Genomic DNA, 16,152 nt, shown 5'->3' on the forward strand with positions numbered 1-16,152 from the left:
TACAAAAAATAAAAATAAGAAAAAGGTTTACGTCCTATTTGAACTTTTAAGTGGCAGCTGCAAAATCTAGAAGTTAAAGCGGAGGTCACCCCAAACATGTTTTTTTCAAGAATATGTTCTATGCAAGCCCTCTAAGTTGAAACAAGGCATTCTGATAAATATTGCATTTGTGGAATAAGAGTTAATCCACCCGTTTTTAGCCATCTCTGGGGCGGCCATTTTGTAACTTCTGTATACTGAAAATGACATCACAACTGCTCAGGGCTCAGGCCACGACCAATCACGGCTGACCTGTTTTCTGAAGCTGAGCCGTGATTGGTCGTTACCAGAGCCCTGAGCAGTTGTGATGTCATTTTCAGTCGACAGAAGTGACAAAATGGCCGCCCCCTGTGATGGCAAAAAAGGTCTGGATTTTGCTGCTTTACTCATATTCCACAAACGCAAAATTAATCGAAATGCCGTGTTTCAACTAGTGGGCCAGCTGGGAACATATTCTTGATCACACAACCAACAAAACAACAATTATGGTATAACATCTCTCAAGCAATTGCTTTGAAAAGTGGCCATGGGGAAACAGCCACACGTGTGCTTGGGGATCATCGTCACGCAGGGAGAACAGTTTGAGAAAAGACAATCATGTTGGAACAAAATTCCAACCGTCATGCAACATCCTTTGCTTGACTGTTATGCAACTAGTGGCTTTACAAATAGGATCACAAACATTGATGTGATCCAGCTGTTCATTTCTCTTTTTTGGTTATGGGTACACATGAATCCAAAAATGTTTGCTATTACATTTTGGAGATCGTAATAGGAAATAAGATCATGTGTGAAAAGAGTGTGAAATGAGGACATAAGCAGACGGAGAGAAAGATTTCACATATCAAATGACAAGCAAGCCGGACCGCAACAGGCAGTAAATGCTACATTAGGATTTATTTGAAAACCTTGCAAGTTGAAATACGAAGGTATCACCTACTACTACTAGTCGTGCCCAAAGGTTTTTGGCAGCCGTTGAAATGTTGTGTTTCACTAACTTTGCGTCACTTTTTACATTTGTGATTCACGCCGCTTTCTATATTGTTGTAATCAGCATTTTTGCTTTTTTTTTTTTTCTTTTCCAACTGTGGTATGCCTTTTGTTGTGCGTATGTGTGTGTTGACGTTTGACTCAAAAAAGAGAATGCTAATTGTTTTTCAGTACAAAATAGAAAAGCAGCAACATTAGTGAAGAAGCAAAGCAGAGAATTACACTGGAGGGTTTTGCGTTGTCATCATCTGATCGCCAACTTACTGATCTGACTAACGCATAATAGAAGTGACAGACCAAAAAGGCTTACAATCGCCTTTAAAGTTTAGTTTCCTTTGCCATTTTCCAAACAACGTCAGATGGATTTGTGAGGCAATCCACAACTTTAGACCACAACTGTGTAATTGATTTTAAATGTTGTTCAGCACTTGCCAATGCTGATAATTTTACATGATGTATATTGGAGCACAGAGTTGGCTTGAAGAAAAAAAAAAAAAAAAAACAGCAGAAAATTCATGAGGAGCTATCACTTAAAGTTTTAAACATTCATGAAAGGTACTTCATGCATTCTCTTGAAGATAATGTACAAACACACACCTGACATCATTTTTCCACAGCAGTCCGCACGTACTGCGCTCAGACGGGAAACTACATTTATAGATATTGCAAGAGACAATCTTGACATGTAAATGCCTGTTGCGACAAGACAGAAAAAGCCAGGTGTGTGCCCGTACAAACTGACATTATCATCGTAAAGGAAATTGAAAAAAAAAAAAAATCAATTCTCAGGCACTTTCCAAAAGGACAAGGCTAGAATTTCGCATACCTCCAGTGGCAGTGCATTCACGTCAAATGGGATGAATAACCCTTGTTTCAAACCCTTACACACACACACACAAAAAAAAGGACCTTAAATTATTCATTTTATGGTGTGAATCCATCACCGGGATAGCCCAAGTCTTGGGAAAGCTTGCCATGATTCAGTCAGCGATGTTTGGAAATGCGAACATGTCCACTTGACCTCTTTTGGTGTCAATATTCCTCGGATTTTACCAAGTCACATGACAAAATGGGCAAGAAGGAGACTTGAATCACTCACTGGTGATAGAAGCCAACTCCTTGGCCTGGATATTCTGCCTCCGATGATGTTCTTGGTCAAACACTTTGCGTGAACCGCCTCCTTCTCTGTTGTCCACCTTGGTCTCCTCTGCCAAGGCGGCAGTGCCGCCAGCGTGCATCTTGAAGGAGACAGGAGCTTCCAGGGCATCCATGGAATCGGGTGAAAGGAAGCTGGGTGAGCTCTCGCAATTCTGGGTAGAGGAGGACACCTGGGAGATGACGGGCATCTGGACTGAGGAGGAGGACGAGGCGGGAATGGTAGTAGATGTGGAGGTGCTGCCCGCAAAGACAGGGTGATGGGATTCTTCCAATTCATATTGGACTCCCAGCACCTCCTCCTCCTCCTCCTGCACATGGCTCAGGTAGTCGGGCACGAGGAAATCACTATTAGGAAAGGGGAGGGGAGGGGGGACAAAACACATCACAGTCCTTTCACTTCTACCCTGACGTATTTAATATGATAAACAGATATTGTTTTTGGTCTCCAGTCTCGTGGAGGTCGGTGAAATAATTTGAAATGCAGTCCTATAAAGGGCAAATGTCATTATAAAAGGCTTGCTGTGTCTTACAGTGCAACCAGAGATGCACACTTGCTACTACTGGTAGCTCCTCTCACCAACACAATCAAAACACGGTTAAGTCCTTTCAAAGTATCGCGACGCAAAACTGAAACCAGCTAAACTACAAAATATGATATTCATCTCAAGTTTTTTCCTGTCTGTGTCTCTGAGGAAGGTGAGCATCTCACAAGTCAGTGAGGTCATATCAAAGAGCAGACGTATGCAATCCATTCGGCATGCATGTGAGTCCGAGCTCCAGACTGCTCCTAAATGGTCACATCGTCAATGAGACAGTGAGGGTAAAAAAATAAAATTAAAAATCATTGTGACTACTACGTTAAATAGAGGAATCTTGATAAATCAATGTTTACATTGGTCTGTGCGTCACACTGCTGTAAAACACATCTTCCGATGAATGCAGTGGAGCATGCAAGCAGGTGACCACAGATCTTCAGTTGGAATCATTTCAGTTGGAACGAAAAAAAAAAGGAAAGCCGGTGAATTGTGTAGAATTAGATTTAGACCACTTTGCCCTGCTTTTGAAATCATGTACAATTGTCTAACAGCTTAGGTTATCTGACTAATATTTACCACAAATGATTTTTAATAATAATGTTTCTCACCAACTAAAAGGCAAGGTGAGTTTATTTTTAAAGAACATTTCATGTACAGGATAATTTAAAGTGCTAAACATTAAAAGCATGACAAAAAGAGAAACCAAATATTAACGGCCATACAAAAATAATATAATATAATTAGATTAAAATGGTTAAAACCAAGCATCAGTATAGATCAGGGGTCCCCAACCACCAGGCCGCAGGCAACTTTGGACCGGGCCGCACAGATGAAAGAAAAGAAAAAAAAAAAAGTACAGTACTTGTGATTATTTTATTTATTATCCGAGGCTGAAAAGTATTTCATTTTGAAAAGTGACCGGATTCTCTCCGTTACATCCATCTATGACTGACGCTTAACGCGTGTCGTCTCCATCGCGTAACGCTAATATTAAATGCACAAGCTAGCAAATGAGTCAAATAAACAGACGTATTTGGAAAGTTTCTTTGCAACGGGGAAAGCTCCCGGTTAGAATTAAACACAAGAGCCTATGCCCAAGAAGAAAAAGAAGGGTACATTTCACAGACAATACCAGAAGACCTCTTATATGAACCAGACTGTGGCAGAAAAAAGGTTGAGGACCACTGGTCTAGATAAATGAAAAGATAGTGTGCAAATGGATGAAGATGAGAATAAAGGACATTGCGAATTCTGCAGTAAGCAATGTTTTCAGCCCTGATATAAATGAACCGAGAGTTTGAGCAGACCTCAGATATCCGGGGTGGTTTGTTCCACAGGTGGAGGAGCACATCGTTAAATGTCAATATGAAAAAAATGTCTACTTCCTGAGCTATATGAAATCATTCAAATCCTTCTTGAGAATTATCATCTAACAAGTGAATCATGAAAACAACTGATAATAACTGATGTTGATTTGAACATTAATCAACATTTATAATAGTTTACCATTTCAACCGTTTCCTCTTGAGGTGTCTTCATTTTAAGGCCCTTCACACTTCCAAAACTTGAACTACGGAATATTTCTCTTGTTCTTAATTAGCTCATAAACACATAGCCATGAAGCTATTGTATTATTGATGCATGCTAAGATGCTAGCTGCCCAAGGGAAGTTGCAATTATCTACCAAGTATTTTTGCTCAAGTTCAACCTGTTTGGGCAATGTGACGGGTGATTTATAAATTTTTTTCAATAACCGGAACACCACGTTACGGCCATAACGAGGTCGCGTTCAGTGATTTCCGTAAATAAAATACGGACAACCGGCAACAGTTGGCAGCTCTGTCTACATAAGTACTGTAAGTATGTAAGTATCAAATAAAATAAAAAAAATAGAGTTAAAGTACATTGTCACATGAAATCAATATGTCAATAGTGTTTTATACATCCTGTATGAAACGAATAAGAAAACAATGTTAAAGTACATTAATGTCATTTACTGATATCAATATGATAGAGGTGTTTTATATGTACTGTAAAGTATGTATCGAATACGAAAACAGATTTTAAGTACATTAATGTCACATACTGAAATCAATATGATATACAGTAGGTGTTTTCTGACCCCAATGTGATCTGAGTGAATGATGGGGTCTCCTCACCTGCTCTGGAAGTAGTTTGCTAGTTCGGATGCCTCATGGTTCAGACTCCTCAGGTGTACAATTAAATTGCCAGAGTTGGTGAACATGGCGCCACACGTTTTGCACTCGTAAATCCGCGGCTTGCGGATTATGTGTCGGGAGACCCTCATGTGGTGCTTATATTCACCGAAGGACGTGAATGTGGCACTACAAATCTGGCACCGGAAACAGCGTTTACCTTCGTGCTTCAGCCGATGCATCTTTAGGGAGTAGGCCCGTGTGAACTTTTTCCCACAGCGGTCACACTGGAAAGGCTTAATGCCTAGTGGAATAAAGGAAAAATCCATTCAGATTCAGTTTATTTCACTAAATGAAAATGACATGTTTGAAATGTAAATTGGAGGATTCTAATAACAATTTGTGTTTTTTTCCCCCTTGTTAATAGTCCTTTTAATGAATCACAGCACAATTTTATACTTATATACATACACAGTACAAGGTTATACTTCATAAGTAGAGCATGACAAAAGACTCAAATGTTGCCCAAATACACAAAATGTTGACAATTGTAGATATTAAACATAATATTTGGACTTGAAAGAAAAACTGTATCGTAAATTTGCAAAACCTGGTTTGTCTGATGCACATGGTCAAAATACAGTGGCTAAATTAGACATGGCCATTAAAATGCAGGAATGTGTTTTGTACACAGTGCAACTGTATAGGTATCTTAGGCTAGCTGTATGTGTTTGCCAATTTGGCAACCAAGTTGGGCGGGCCGGCACAGCATACGGAGCATCTTGAAGAGGCGCCTGACAGAGTGACAGTTTGGTGGCAGAAAGTTGATCCAGACATAAAATTCCTGCTAAAACCAGGCCTAACACCAGTGCAGGGTAGACAGCTGGTCTAATGTGACACATTTCATTCAGCAATATGTGAATAGCGTGCATCAAATCTTCAGAATCATTGTACAGTCAACCTTTCTCCTTCACAGGTTCTGGGTTTACAGTCACCCTAATTTCACCCATTATTTTCCAGATATAACGAAATTTTGTTCTTTATTTTGGGGTGTAATTCCACTTTAATTCATTCATTCATGCACAGTATGTCTAAGGAAGGCTCGAAATTAGCGTTTTCGCATCGCAGTTTGCGAGTCAAAATTTGCATTTTGCGCTTCATCAAACCCCACTGAGTAGCAAAAATGAGAATCACAGATGTTTACATTTTTCAAATGTATCAATCTGCAACTGCTCCAATGTGATCTGCTTGGGAAAGTCGGGACATTCAGTACAAGACTTCACTGTGATTGGGCTATGCGGCAACTTGTGCACACCTATCAAAGTTTTGTTTTGACCAAAACTGACAACGGATGAAAATGTCGTCACCGGTACGTGCCTTGAACAGCTGAGTCCTGTTATCTCGATGAATGGCACACATATGGCATCATGGCGTTGAGCGATAGTTGTTATTTTTGCAATAAACCGTGTCTTAAAAAAACATGACATTGATTTTTGAATGAAGGCGATTTGATTGTCAACGGAGAAAAGTTTTCGTCAGAGCCGCGTATCCTGCCCCCAAACCAAACACACTATTTGCTTTGTGATTGGTCTGCACCGCCAGTGTTAGCATCTTAGAAAATCAGCAGGCTCAAAAAGGATTCTCTGGGTTTTGTGAACTCGCAAATATTAATTTGGCTTGAGGGCAAGGTTACGGGAAAGTTATAGTTGATGGAAAGAGGGATGGAGCCAAATACAGGGCCATTTTGGAAGAAAACCTGTTGTAATCTAACCATAAAACCTGAGAGACTGGGACAGATGTTTTCCTTCCAACAAGACAATGATCCGAAACAAAATGCAAAATATACAACGGAATAGTTCAAAACTAAACATATACAGGTGTTAGAACAGAATTGAGAATTTGTGGAAAGATCTGAAAACTGCTGTTCACTTAAATGCTCTTCAGCTAATCTACCTGAGCTGTTTTGCAAGTAAGAATGGGCATACAGTAAATTATATAGTCTATGGATTTGGAAAACTGATAGAAACATACCCAAAAGGACTTGCACATGTAATCACAGCAAAAGGTGGTTCGACAAAATATTAAGCTAGGTGGTGAAAACTTTTCAGTTTTGCTTTGTTGTAAAAGAAAAAACAAGGTTTAAATTATCATTGAATTTTGATCCACTTCATGATTGTATCCCACTTGGTGTTGATTCTTCAGCCCACCCCCCCAAAAAAAAAATCACACTTCTATCTTTATGTTTCAAACGTAAAATGTGGCAAAGGTCAAAAAGTTCACGGGGGGACTAATACTTTCACAAGTCACTATATGCAGTATTGCATTTTCACTTCTTTAGATACTTTAGTCACTGGCGTGGGAAGCCACAGTAACAACATTTTGAGGGTAACACATCATCCGGATATCTTAACCACCGTTTTTTTTTTTTCCCTCTGAAATTATCATGATGTCAAGTTCGCATCTTTACCTACCGGAGTGTATGAGCATGTGCTGCTTCAGGTTTTGAATGCGTGTGAATCGAACTCCACAGGTTGGACATTGAAAGGGCCTGTCAGGGCCATTGGTGCCGGGCCGGGCTGAAGGGCCAATATAGAGGTGGTATGGATACTGAATACCTTCTAATCTGAAACAACAAACAAGAGGGAAAAAAAGTTTCAGCTTGCAAAATAATGAATAACATATTTTTAAACAATGCGTTAAACAATTTTAACAAACCATTATTAGAGGTGCAACAATTAGTGATTACTCAATAACTCATCGATTTGCAAATTTATCCGTAATTCTTTTTGATCATCAAGGATTTGTTTAGATTTTTTTTATTTAAAAATTGTCAAAATGCTCGGAATTTCAGCTTCTCAACAGTTCATATTATATTGCTGTTGTCCTTCATGAAAGCAGACTGATTATTTTTGTGTTCATTCAAAATAAAATTTGCCTTTACTTTGGAAAACAATGATCAAAATGTTTGCCTATTTCTTTTTTGCACGTTACGAACCAAACCACTAACTGAATTATATCTGTCTATTTTCTGCACTGTAAATTTGAAATAATGTACTGATTTTGAATACAGGGAAGGACATTTTGAGATGTTTTTCCGTATCCGTTTAATTTATTAATCGACAAAATAATCGACGAATTAATCGATTATTATCAAAAGAATCGTTAGTTGGAGCACTAACACTATTATTACGTGATACAGCTCTTGAATCTTCTTAGACTGTCCTAGTTGTTCAGTAGGCTTGTTGTTGCATAGGGTTTTAACAACAAATTGTTTCATTTGGATAGTACACTGGCTTGTTTTAAGTGTAATTGTATGTGTGTCATGGCCAAGGCACTTCTCCAAGTGCCCACTTCACAGCACAGATGTGAGTGCATGTCTGCGCAACTAGCACACTGCATTTAAAAAGAATGAAAGGAGCCGCTTTGACTGGCCATGATTGAAGTCAGCTGTGACAACTCCCACAAAGGGGCAACCCTCCCTCTCTCAGTTCAGCCTATGTTTTAAAACATTAGTTATAATCTATATTTATGAATCTATACATTACTTTCATCACATATTTGGGATGGATTTAGCAATATACTTTAGAACACCATTCATTACTCAAGCAGGTGTGTCACATCCACTTTCGAGTTTTGCGCCATGTTTTATAGTCTACTCAGCTAATGACTTGCTTTGTTGCAAGTCTAAACAAATTGCGATACCTTTCATCATCCTCTGCATGTCCTCCAGCATTAGAGGTACTCTGAATTGATGGCAAGCCCTCTGACACTCCCTCATCCATTGATCCTGAAAAAGAAAAAACACATTCAAAATACGTCGTGCGTGTTTTTCTGAATTTATGATATGCATTCCACTCACAAAGTATCTTTAAATTGATAATGATAAAAGTGACAATCACAGATGACAGGGTTCAAAGTCTGCACATTTGGGGACTCATTTGTTCAAAATGCTTCTATGTGGAGCGTGTGAAAAGACTGAACAGGTCTAAGTGCATCCGTTTCCGTTAAATAATCACTAAGGAAAAGATACACCTACTTTGACGTTGAACTTGGTGGAGTGCAGATGCATTTTAACTTAACTGAAGCCCGTGAGCCAAAAAGTATTATTTTGTAGCTACAAACTAACTACCCCACCTATGGATGATGACTGTGGACTGATGAGGAGATCCTCCTGAACCTGCTCACTTCCTGGCACCGTCTGTTGATCACTGAGTGAGCTCTGGGAGGCACTGACCGGTTGGGAGGACGCCTCTTGGACCTCCTCGTCACTGAGACGCTCCACTTTCACCCTCACATCTTCTTCCTCAGCCGGCCCAGGTGGCGACACTGCCTTGGAGCTTTCACATGTCAAAAAGTCACTGAGTCGCCGACCCACCACCACCACCTCAGAAGTAACTGTTGCCGCCTGCTCTTGGCACCGGGGGCTCTCTGGGAGCTTTGCTTTGTCTGAGTGGAATCTCCTATCAATGCCGAACGGGAATGTCCATGGGAAGGCCAGGGAGGACTCCACAGGCTGGGCCGTGCTGTCTGAAAAGGAAGGGGACGGATTTGGGACCTGGGGGGAGGTAGTGACCATCTGCGTGGTGCATTTGAGGGGACTCTCAGGCGAAGCCATGGTTACAAAACTCTTCCGTTTCCGGCGTGATTCACGGCAAACAGGAACGTTTCTCTCCATTACACTACAGTCAGATGACACGGGTGACACGCTGCCATCCAGTGGCGTTAGGGCACAGTTTGAAGAGGCACTCTCAGGTGCCGCCTCAAGGGGCTTGCCCGCTGCAAGCGTGCTGTTGCTGCTGTTACTCGGACTCCAGAGAATGCTGGACTTCATGAACTCCGAACACGTACTTGCTACAGCGAACATCTGCATGTAACTCGCAGCCGCAAGGACGTCGATGATATTTTCTGTGCTGATGGAGAGCGTGGATGTGTAGGCGTATTCCAGCAGAGGAGCGAAGCCACTAACTGTCACATGGTGTAGGTCCAACACAAACTTGTCCTCCTCCTCGGGCCGACCCACCAGTTTGGAACGGAAGAATTCACTGCAGCAGGCCAGGACCACTTTATGGGCCAGGAAATGTTTGTCTTGCACCCTGATGGTAACGTCGCACAAGTGACCTTGGTTGCGCAAAGTGTTGAGCTTCTCGAGCATCTCCTGGCTGTGGGATGTCGAGCAATGGGTAAAGGTTTTGACTCCCATGTTAGTCTTCTGAACATAGAGGAAAATGTGTCCTACAAAGACAAACAAAGTATTTAGTACATCATCTTACAGAGGAGTAAGCTTGTGTCATCATTTACAAGTCTCCATAACTATACATGTTTTACTACCCGATTTGTACTTAAACAATTAAAAAATAGATATTCAATCAAACAACCTGTTTCTCTGTGTCACTTGCTTGTGAAATTCATGAGCGCATGCCAGTAATCATGTCAAAGTCGACTGGCCAGACAGTCCGGTAAAGTCCGTATCTCACTGAGCGGTGAATGCCTGCAAATTTGCATGTCTTATTTGAAGACATTTTCAGAGACCAAAATAAAAACTAATTATTACATATATCTCTCACCACAGCTACACTATAACGAGCCAAAGCCAGTACTAATTACTGTATTATGACAGCAACAACAAGGTGCAGTGTCAGATCATTTGTTATCCATCCATCCATCCATTTTCGGAACCACTCATCCTCACGAGTCTGCGCATTATTGGACAGCATAATATGGTGATGAAACTTCACTTTGTGCTATGTTAGCCTAGTACAGTTGCACTGACGTGTCGGACATCTGAGAGTGTAGCCAGGTTTCTCTGCTTAATAAAATGCAACAGTCCCGAAAATAGCAATGTCTTGCTAGGTGTAGTTGGCTAAGTGTATGGATCTGGCGTCGGAGGAAGAGAAGTTCGGCAGCGAAGGTCTGAGTGGCTAGCCATATCAGCCATTAGCTAATTATTTATTTTAGCATGTTAAAAAAAGTATAGAAAGACTATTTTTCCCCCCATTATTATCAATCTCAGGCGACGGCCTTCTTTAAGTCAAAAAGGCTGTTTTTTTTATCCTTTATTCTTATCTGTCAAATGCAACAGTCACCGGTTGTTATTATTATGTTAAGCAGGGTTGTCAGTGTCTGCTCAATGTACGTTATAATGTAACTTGTAATCTAACTTAGTAAACTTTAAAATCAAGTAATCAGTAAAGTAACAGTTACTATTTCAAGGTAACTCTGGCAACCCTGCACATACAAATACAAGAGAGAAAAAAAAAAACAATACTATCGGAAAATACAGTGGAAACAGAGAAGCAAAAACATTGGCAGGTCCACAATAAAACATAGACAACAAAAATACGGTACAGAATCTTTGGATTTCTCCAATGTCGTATTGTTGAATAGTGCACATTTTCCAATGTCGTATTGTTGAATAGTACACAATATGTGCAGTGACTAACCCTAACCTGCTGGCCCCTTATATATTTTAAACAAAAGGCTTAGCTCCTCATATTTCTAACATGCCATTAAAGTTTAGAGTGAGTCCACAGTGTTGTTTGTTGACTTTAACTTTTAATAGACAGCGGTTACCAGTAACTTCAGTAACCAAAAGAGCATTGTGGACAGCTAAACAGCAACATTAATACACGCATAGGAAAAAGGGGGTGGGTGATAAGTGAATGGAGCGTAGAAGACAGAATGCCAAGTTATGTAACAACAATCAAGGCAGGCCAGGCTCATGTGGAGGCCAGTGAACTACAGGATGCTTAGCAGCTGTCTGTAAGACATGTGGACTCTCAGCCATGAGATTTTCCATCAAACAAAAGCTTGAGAATAAGGGCTCCTGTAGGGAAAGCACACTCCCTGTCACACACACAGACCAAATAAAAGTACTCCTGGGCTGAACTGGCCTAATAAAAGCAAAGTGAATTACAGACTTGGACTAAAAAAGAATAGACTCTAATATAATGTCAATTTATCTGTGTTCAAGAGCCTCTCAGGCGTTTCTATGGAGAAGTTTTAACAGAACTTAAATTTGACACACAAAATGAGTATGGTTTGGATTACTGTACAGAATTCACAAAACATTCTTCTGGTTTCTCTGCTAAATTGTAAGGTGATGTAAATAAAACTTCAACGTGTGAATAAATGTCAAATTTACAAGGCAAAAATAACCTGGAGGCAAACATAAACTAAGAGGTTATTTTTTGTTTTAACTAAAATTAATAGGCCACAGGTGGTGAAAGATGCTTGTTATTGGTCAATGTAGATCAGACTGTAAGTATTTGTGTTTAAATTTAACATCTCATATTTACTTACTAAAAATAGTAAAACATTACACCAAAAGTTAACATCCACTGTACCTCTCAATTACCCGTGATGGCGGCGTCCAGTTTACAACCTGGTCCTTTCACTGTAACTATCATCACATACTACTAGCAAGTGGTCAGGCAGCTGAAACAAGTAGGAAAAGGCTAATTGAAGCCGTTGTCTCCCAAAAAGACAAACAGACTAACTAAGAAGAGGAAGAGAAAGCTACATATTCCAAAAACGAACATATACTAAATTTAAAAACTCCCAACAATACAGTTTAGCAGAAACCGCTAAGTGTCAAGTTCCCATTTGTAATCACGGTTGAGCTAAGAAATACATCCTGTTTCACCTGTCTAAATAAAACACATCACGGAGTTTGCTATTCCGACTGATTTGCACACTGCTATCACCCCCGAAAATGAATGTTTGTGTGTGTGTGTGTGGGGGGGGGGGGGGGGGGAGTAAGGATGGTGCATTCAGCATGAATGGCGATGGCTTAATATCGAATAAATTAAAAATCCATTCGTACATTTTCCAAACCGCTTATTCTACAGTGCATATCTAGTTTGTTATAATAAGAGGCATGTATTCTATTTGTAAGTCTCAGCAAAGTGTTCAATTCTCATCCAATGCTTTTACGCTAATTAATTCAAGTTTACCAAGCGGCTCCTATGTCGTAGATGTCCATATTTAAAACATCTCTGTGATAAAATATTGTTTTGCCGACTAAGACCTAAGACTTATATTTCTTCCAATTGCATCACTCATCTTCTGCTATGAATGCATGGTACAGTCTCGACAGCAAATACACGCGCTTTGTTTTTCTTTCCTATTCAACAAAAGCTTTTCTTTCGAAGTTTAGGGTGATGAACTTCCGCTTTGACGGTGGATACCCTGACTACCTCCACGTACCGAGCGATGCACGACAGCTAGCACGTTAGCTACGAAGCTTACCGTCGCGTAGACGCCAGCATCCAACAACCGACAAAAAGGCTTAACCGGCATAATAGCCGTATAAAAATCGTGCACCATAAGAATGACACTAAAACACATACTGCAAGAAGGATGTTTACCTTCTAGTCCGAGGCCTCTGCTAGCTGCCGGGCCTGAATATGCAAAATGTTGAGCTGACACAAAGCAGCTCGCGACGTGTCTTGTCGCTCCTCACGGAGCGCTTACATCCCCAGCGTTATTTCGGCGAATTGGCAGCTCTAACAACGCTCACTCGAACTCACATCATGCCATTTTGTCATTTAAAGAGTCCGTTTGCTATCCCTTTGTTAGACCGGCTAGCCTTTCGGCGCTCTTATTTATATGCCCACAATGCAACGCGCTTCTGTACTGTACCGTACTATAAGAAGCAGGAAGTCTCATTGTCCAACATCCCAACTGACTGCCACATAGCATCCCAATATTTACCTAAACTTTTGTCTTAACATTTGCCTTGACCTTGGAAACTCTTGCCACAAGATGAGAAACATAAATACCACCGCAAGCATTGTTATAAAACATTCTTGAACAGTATTAAACATTCCAGTATGCTCAATTATGCTTATTGTTGTGGTTGTGGTCCTCAACCACGTTATCTATGTTATCTATGCTCACTTATGCTTATTGTTATGGATGTGGTTCTCAACTGCATGAATAATAGTCAAATAAATGTTCAATATTCGTCCCTGTAACACTACTCAAAATGTTAGGAACAGGCTATATGGCTTTTGGGAGATATTACAGCATGACCCTAAAATGCACTGAATGGATGTCCATCTGTTACATGTTTCACTACTTTTTGCACAAATTGTTGTTCTCTAAGATGAATGGCAAAATTCACAACAGGTGTTCTTTGTATGTGTATGGTACTCACCAGCGGAGAGTACAGTGACTTGTGGAATTAAAAATGTTGCTTGTAGCAGACACGAATGACGCCGCATGCATGCGGTGATCATAACATCTTTGATGAACTGGTGAAAAGAGGCTTTGAGTCACTCCGCTTTCATATACAACTGATTCAAAGAGAAAAGCGGAAGTACTGTTCTTTAGAGTTCTTTGTTAAAGCTGCAGATGTTGTGAAAGTGCTATATAATTCAAGTTTAATTGAAAGAGTTGTGATGAGTGTCCAACCAGTACATTTTCTGGTTCAATTATTGGTGTTTATTAATCATTCCTCTCATCATGCTTTTCAGATTTCAACAACACCTAACAATTGATCAAAAATACCTTCCTGTTCCAAGGCCTCAAACTGTATCTTTTTGAACAGAAATGGCCACTGAGCTTTAAGTGTCACATTATCATCAGAAGGTTGCAGAAGAGGTGCAAAGATTACTGGAAGAGTCACGGAAAGGCATAGAATTTGACATCTTTGGACACTTATTGGTTCATTTATGTCCCAACACCTGTTATGAACCCTTCTTCTTAAACAGCAAATTGTACAAACGGTTTAAAGCATTGTAGACATGTGCATTCAAATGTTTAGACAAGGTCATATTTAGTTTATCTGCAGTATAATCAACTGTAGTTCATTTCCGGTTCATACTGAAATTTCGTCCAAAAGCAGACATCCTGAACTTTTTCTGAGTAGTGCCAGGCTAAGGCACCAACATTTTTAGAAACACGCTGTGGTCTATATCTAAAGTGCAGTGAAAGTGTATATGTCCTCTTCTCAAATCCTTAATTTTTTTTGCACAATTTTCCCACTTTAATGTTTGAACTCATCAAACAATATAAAGTCAAAAGTTTGGAAACACCTTCAAATTCAACATTTTTGTTCATTCCTACATTGTAAATTAATGCTGAAGTCCTCCAGACTATGCAGAAACACGTAAGGAATCATTTACTAAACTAAAAAATGTTCAAACCAAAATTTGTTTTAGACTTTAAATCCTTCAAAGTAGGAACCTTTTACTTTGAATACAACTTGCACACTCTTGGCATTCAATCAATTTCACGGGATAGTCACTTGAAATGGTTCTCCAACAGACTTTAGTTCCCAGAGGTGCCGAGCACTTATCTGTATTTTGGGTGGGTTGCGTGCCAGTCGCTGCACATTTAAGTACTTCCTATACTCAAAAGACCAAGATTCCTTGCAGATGGTTTGTAGAACACAAACCAATGTTCTTTTCTAGGTATTCCATATAAACACATGACCAAATATTCAGGTTGGAAGATAGAAACCCAGGGATCTTTTGGGGGATTTAAAAAACAGAATATGAGCATATCTGGGTTTCTGTGGGTCTTTACATGGCCTTTCAAAACCCGAATATTGCTAAAATGCATGTTTCAAATGGTTAATGGTAAATGGGCTGTCATTTGTATAGCACTTTTCTACCTTTGGTACTCAAAGCGCTTCACACTGTACCTCATGTACCTACTGATGACACAGCATCAGGAGGGGGTTCAGTATCTTGCTCATTGATACTTCGACATGGTTACAATGGCCGGGGATCGAACCCACAACCTTCAGGTTGGGAAACATGTCAACAGTGTCACCAGCAAACTAACCCCATCGCACTTCATCCTCCATACTTCACTGCGAGAACCACACGTCAGAACCCTCAGTCGCTTTTTCTGTGCCTTACAAAGTCATTGCAATACAATACAATTTTATTTATATAGCACATTTCACAACAGCTACAGCTGTAATAGGAAGTAAAAATCTCAAATTTGGACTCATCAGACAGATATCCTCAGATCTAATGTCCATTGATTGTGTTCCTTGGCCCAAGCTCGTCTCTTCCTCTTGTTAGTCTTACTTAGAAGTGATTTCTTTGCAGCAATTCAACCACAAAGTCCAGATTCTTGCAGCCGTCTTTCAACAGATGATGTTGATATGTGTGTGCTGCTTGAACTCTTTGTAGCATTTAGGCGGACTCTAATCTGGGATGCTGTTAACTTGCGGTTTCTGAGTCTGGTAACCCTGATGAATTTATCCCGTGCAACAGAGGTAACCTTAGGTCTTCCTCTCGTGAGGCAGTCCTGTTGAG

The 16,152-nt window shown here is 40.1% G+C and overlaps 1 protein-coding gene across 3 annotated transcripts; it reads right to left on the minus strand.

Moving 5' to 3' along the window:
- Nucleotides 1-362: 362 nt before the first annotated feature.
- On the minus strand, nt 363-14,095 carry zbtb44 (zinc finger and BTB domain containing 44). 3 transcript variants are annotated; one of them, XM_086036812.1, is made up of 6 exons: nt 14,037-14,095; nt 9,014-10,111; nt 8,582-8,666; nt 7,351-7,502; nt 4,883-5,183; nt 363-2,532 (listed from the first exon to the last, which is right to left on the minus strand). In XM_086036812.1, exons 2-6 carry the CDS (start codon nt 10,077-10,079, stop codon nt 2,121-2,123), a joined length of 2,016 nt encoding a protein of 671 aa, XP_085892938.1. In that variant the 5' UTR covers nt 10,080-10,111; nt 14,037-14,095; the 3' UTR covers nt 363-2,120. The 3 variants fall into 3 exon arrangements, with proteins under 3 accessions (XP_085892938.1, XP_085892936.1, XP_085892937.1); XM_086036810.1 differs by lacking the exon at nt 14,037-14,095 and adding an exon at nt 13,246-13,500; XM_086036811.1 differs by lacking the exon at nt 14,037-14,095 and adding an exon at nt 12,223-12,466.
- Between the last annotated feature and the right edge of the window lie 2,057 nt (nt 14,096-16,152).

Source organism: Filicampus tigris, chromosome 7 (genome assembly GCF_054856515.1).
Source record: "Filicampus tigris isolate MCC_2025a chromosome 7, RoL_Ftig_1.0, whole genome shotgun sequence".
Lineage (NCBI taxonomy): Eukaryota > Metazoa > Chordata > Actinopteri > Syngnathiformes > Syngnathidae > Filicampus > Filicampus tigris.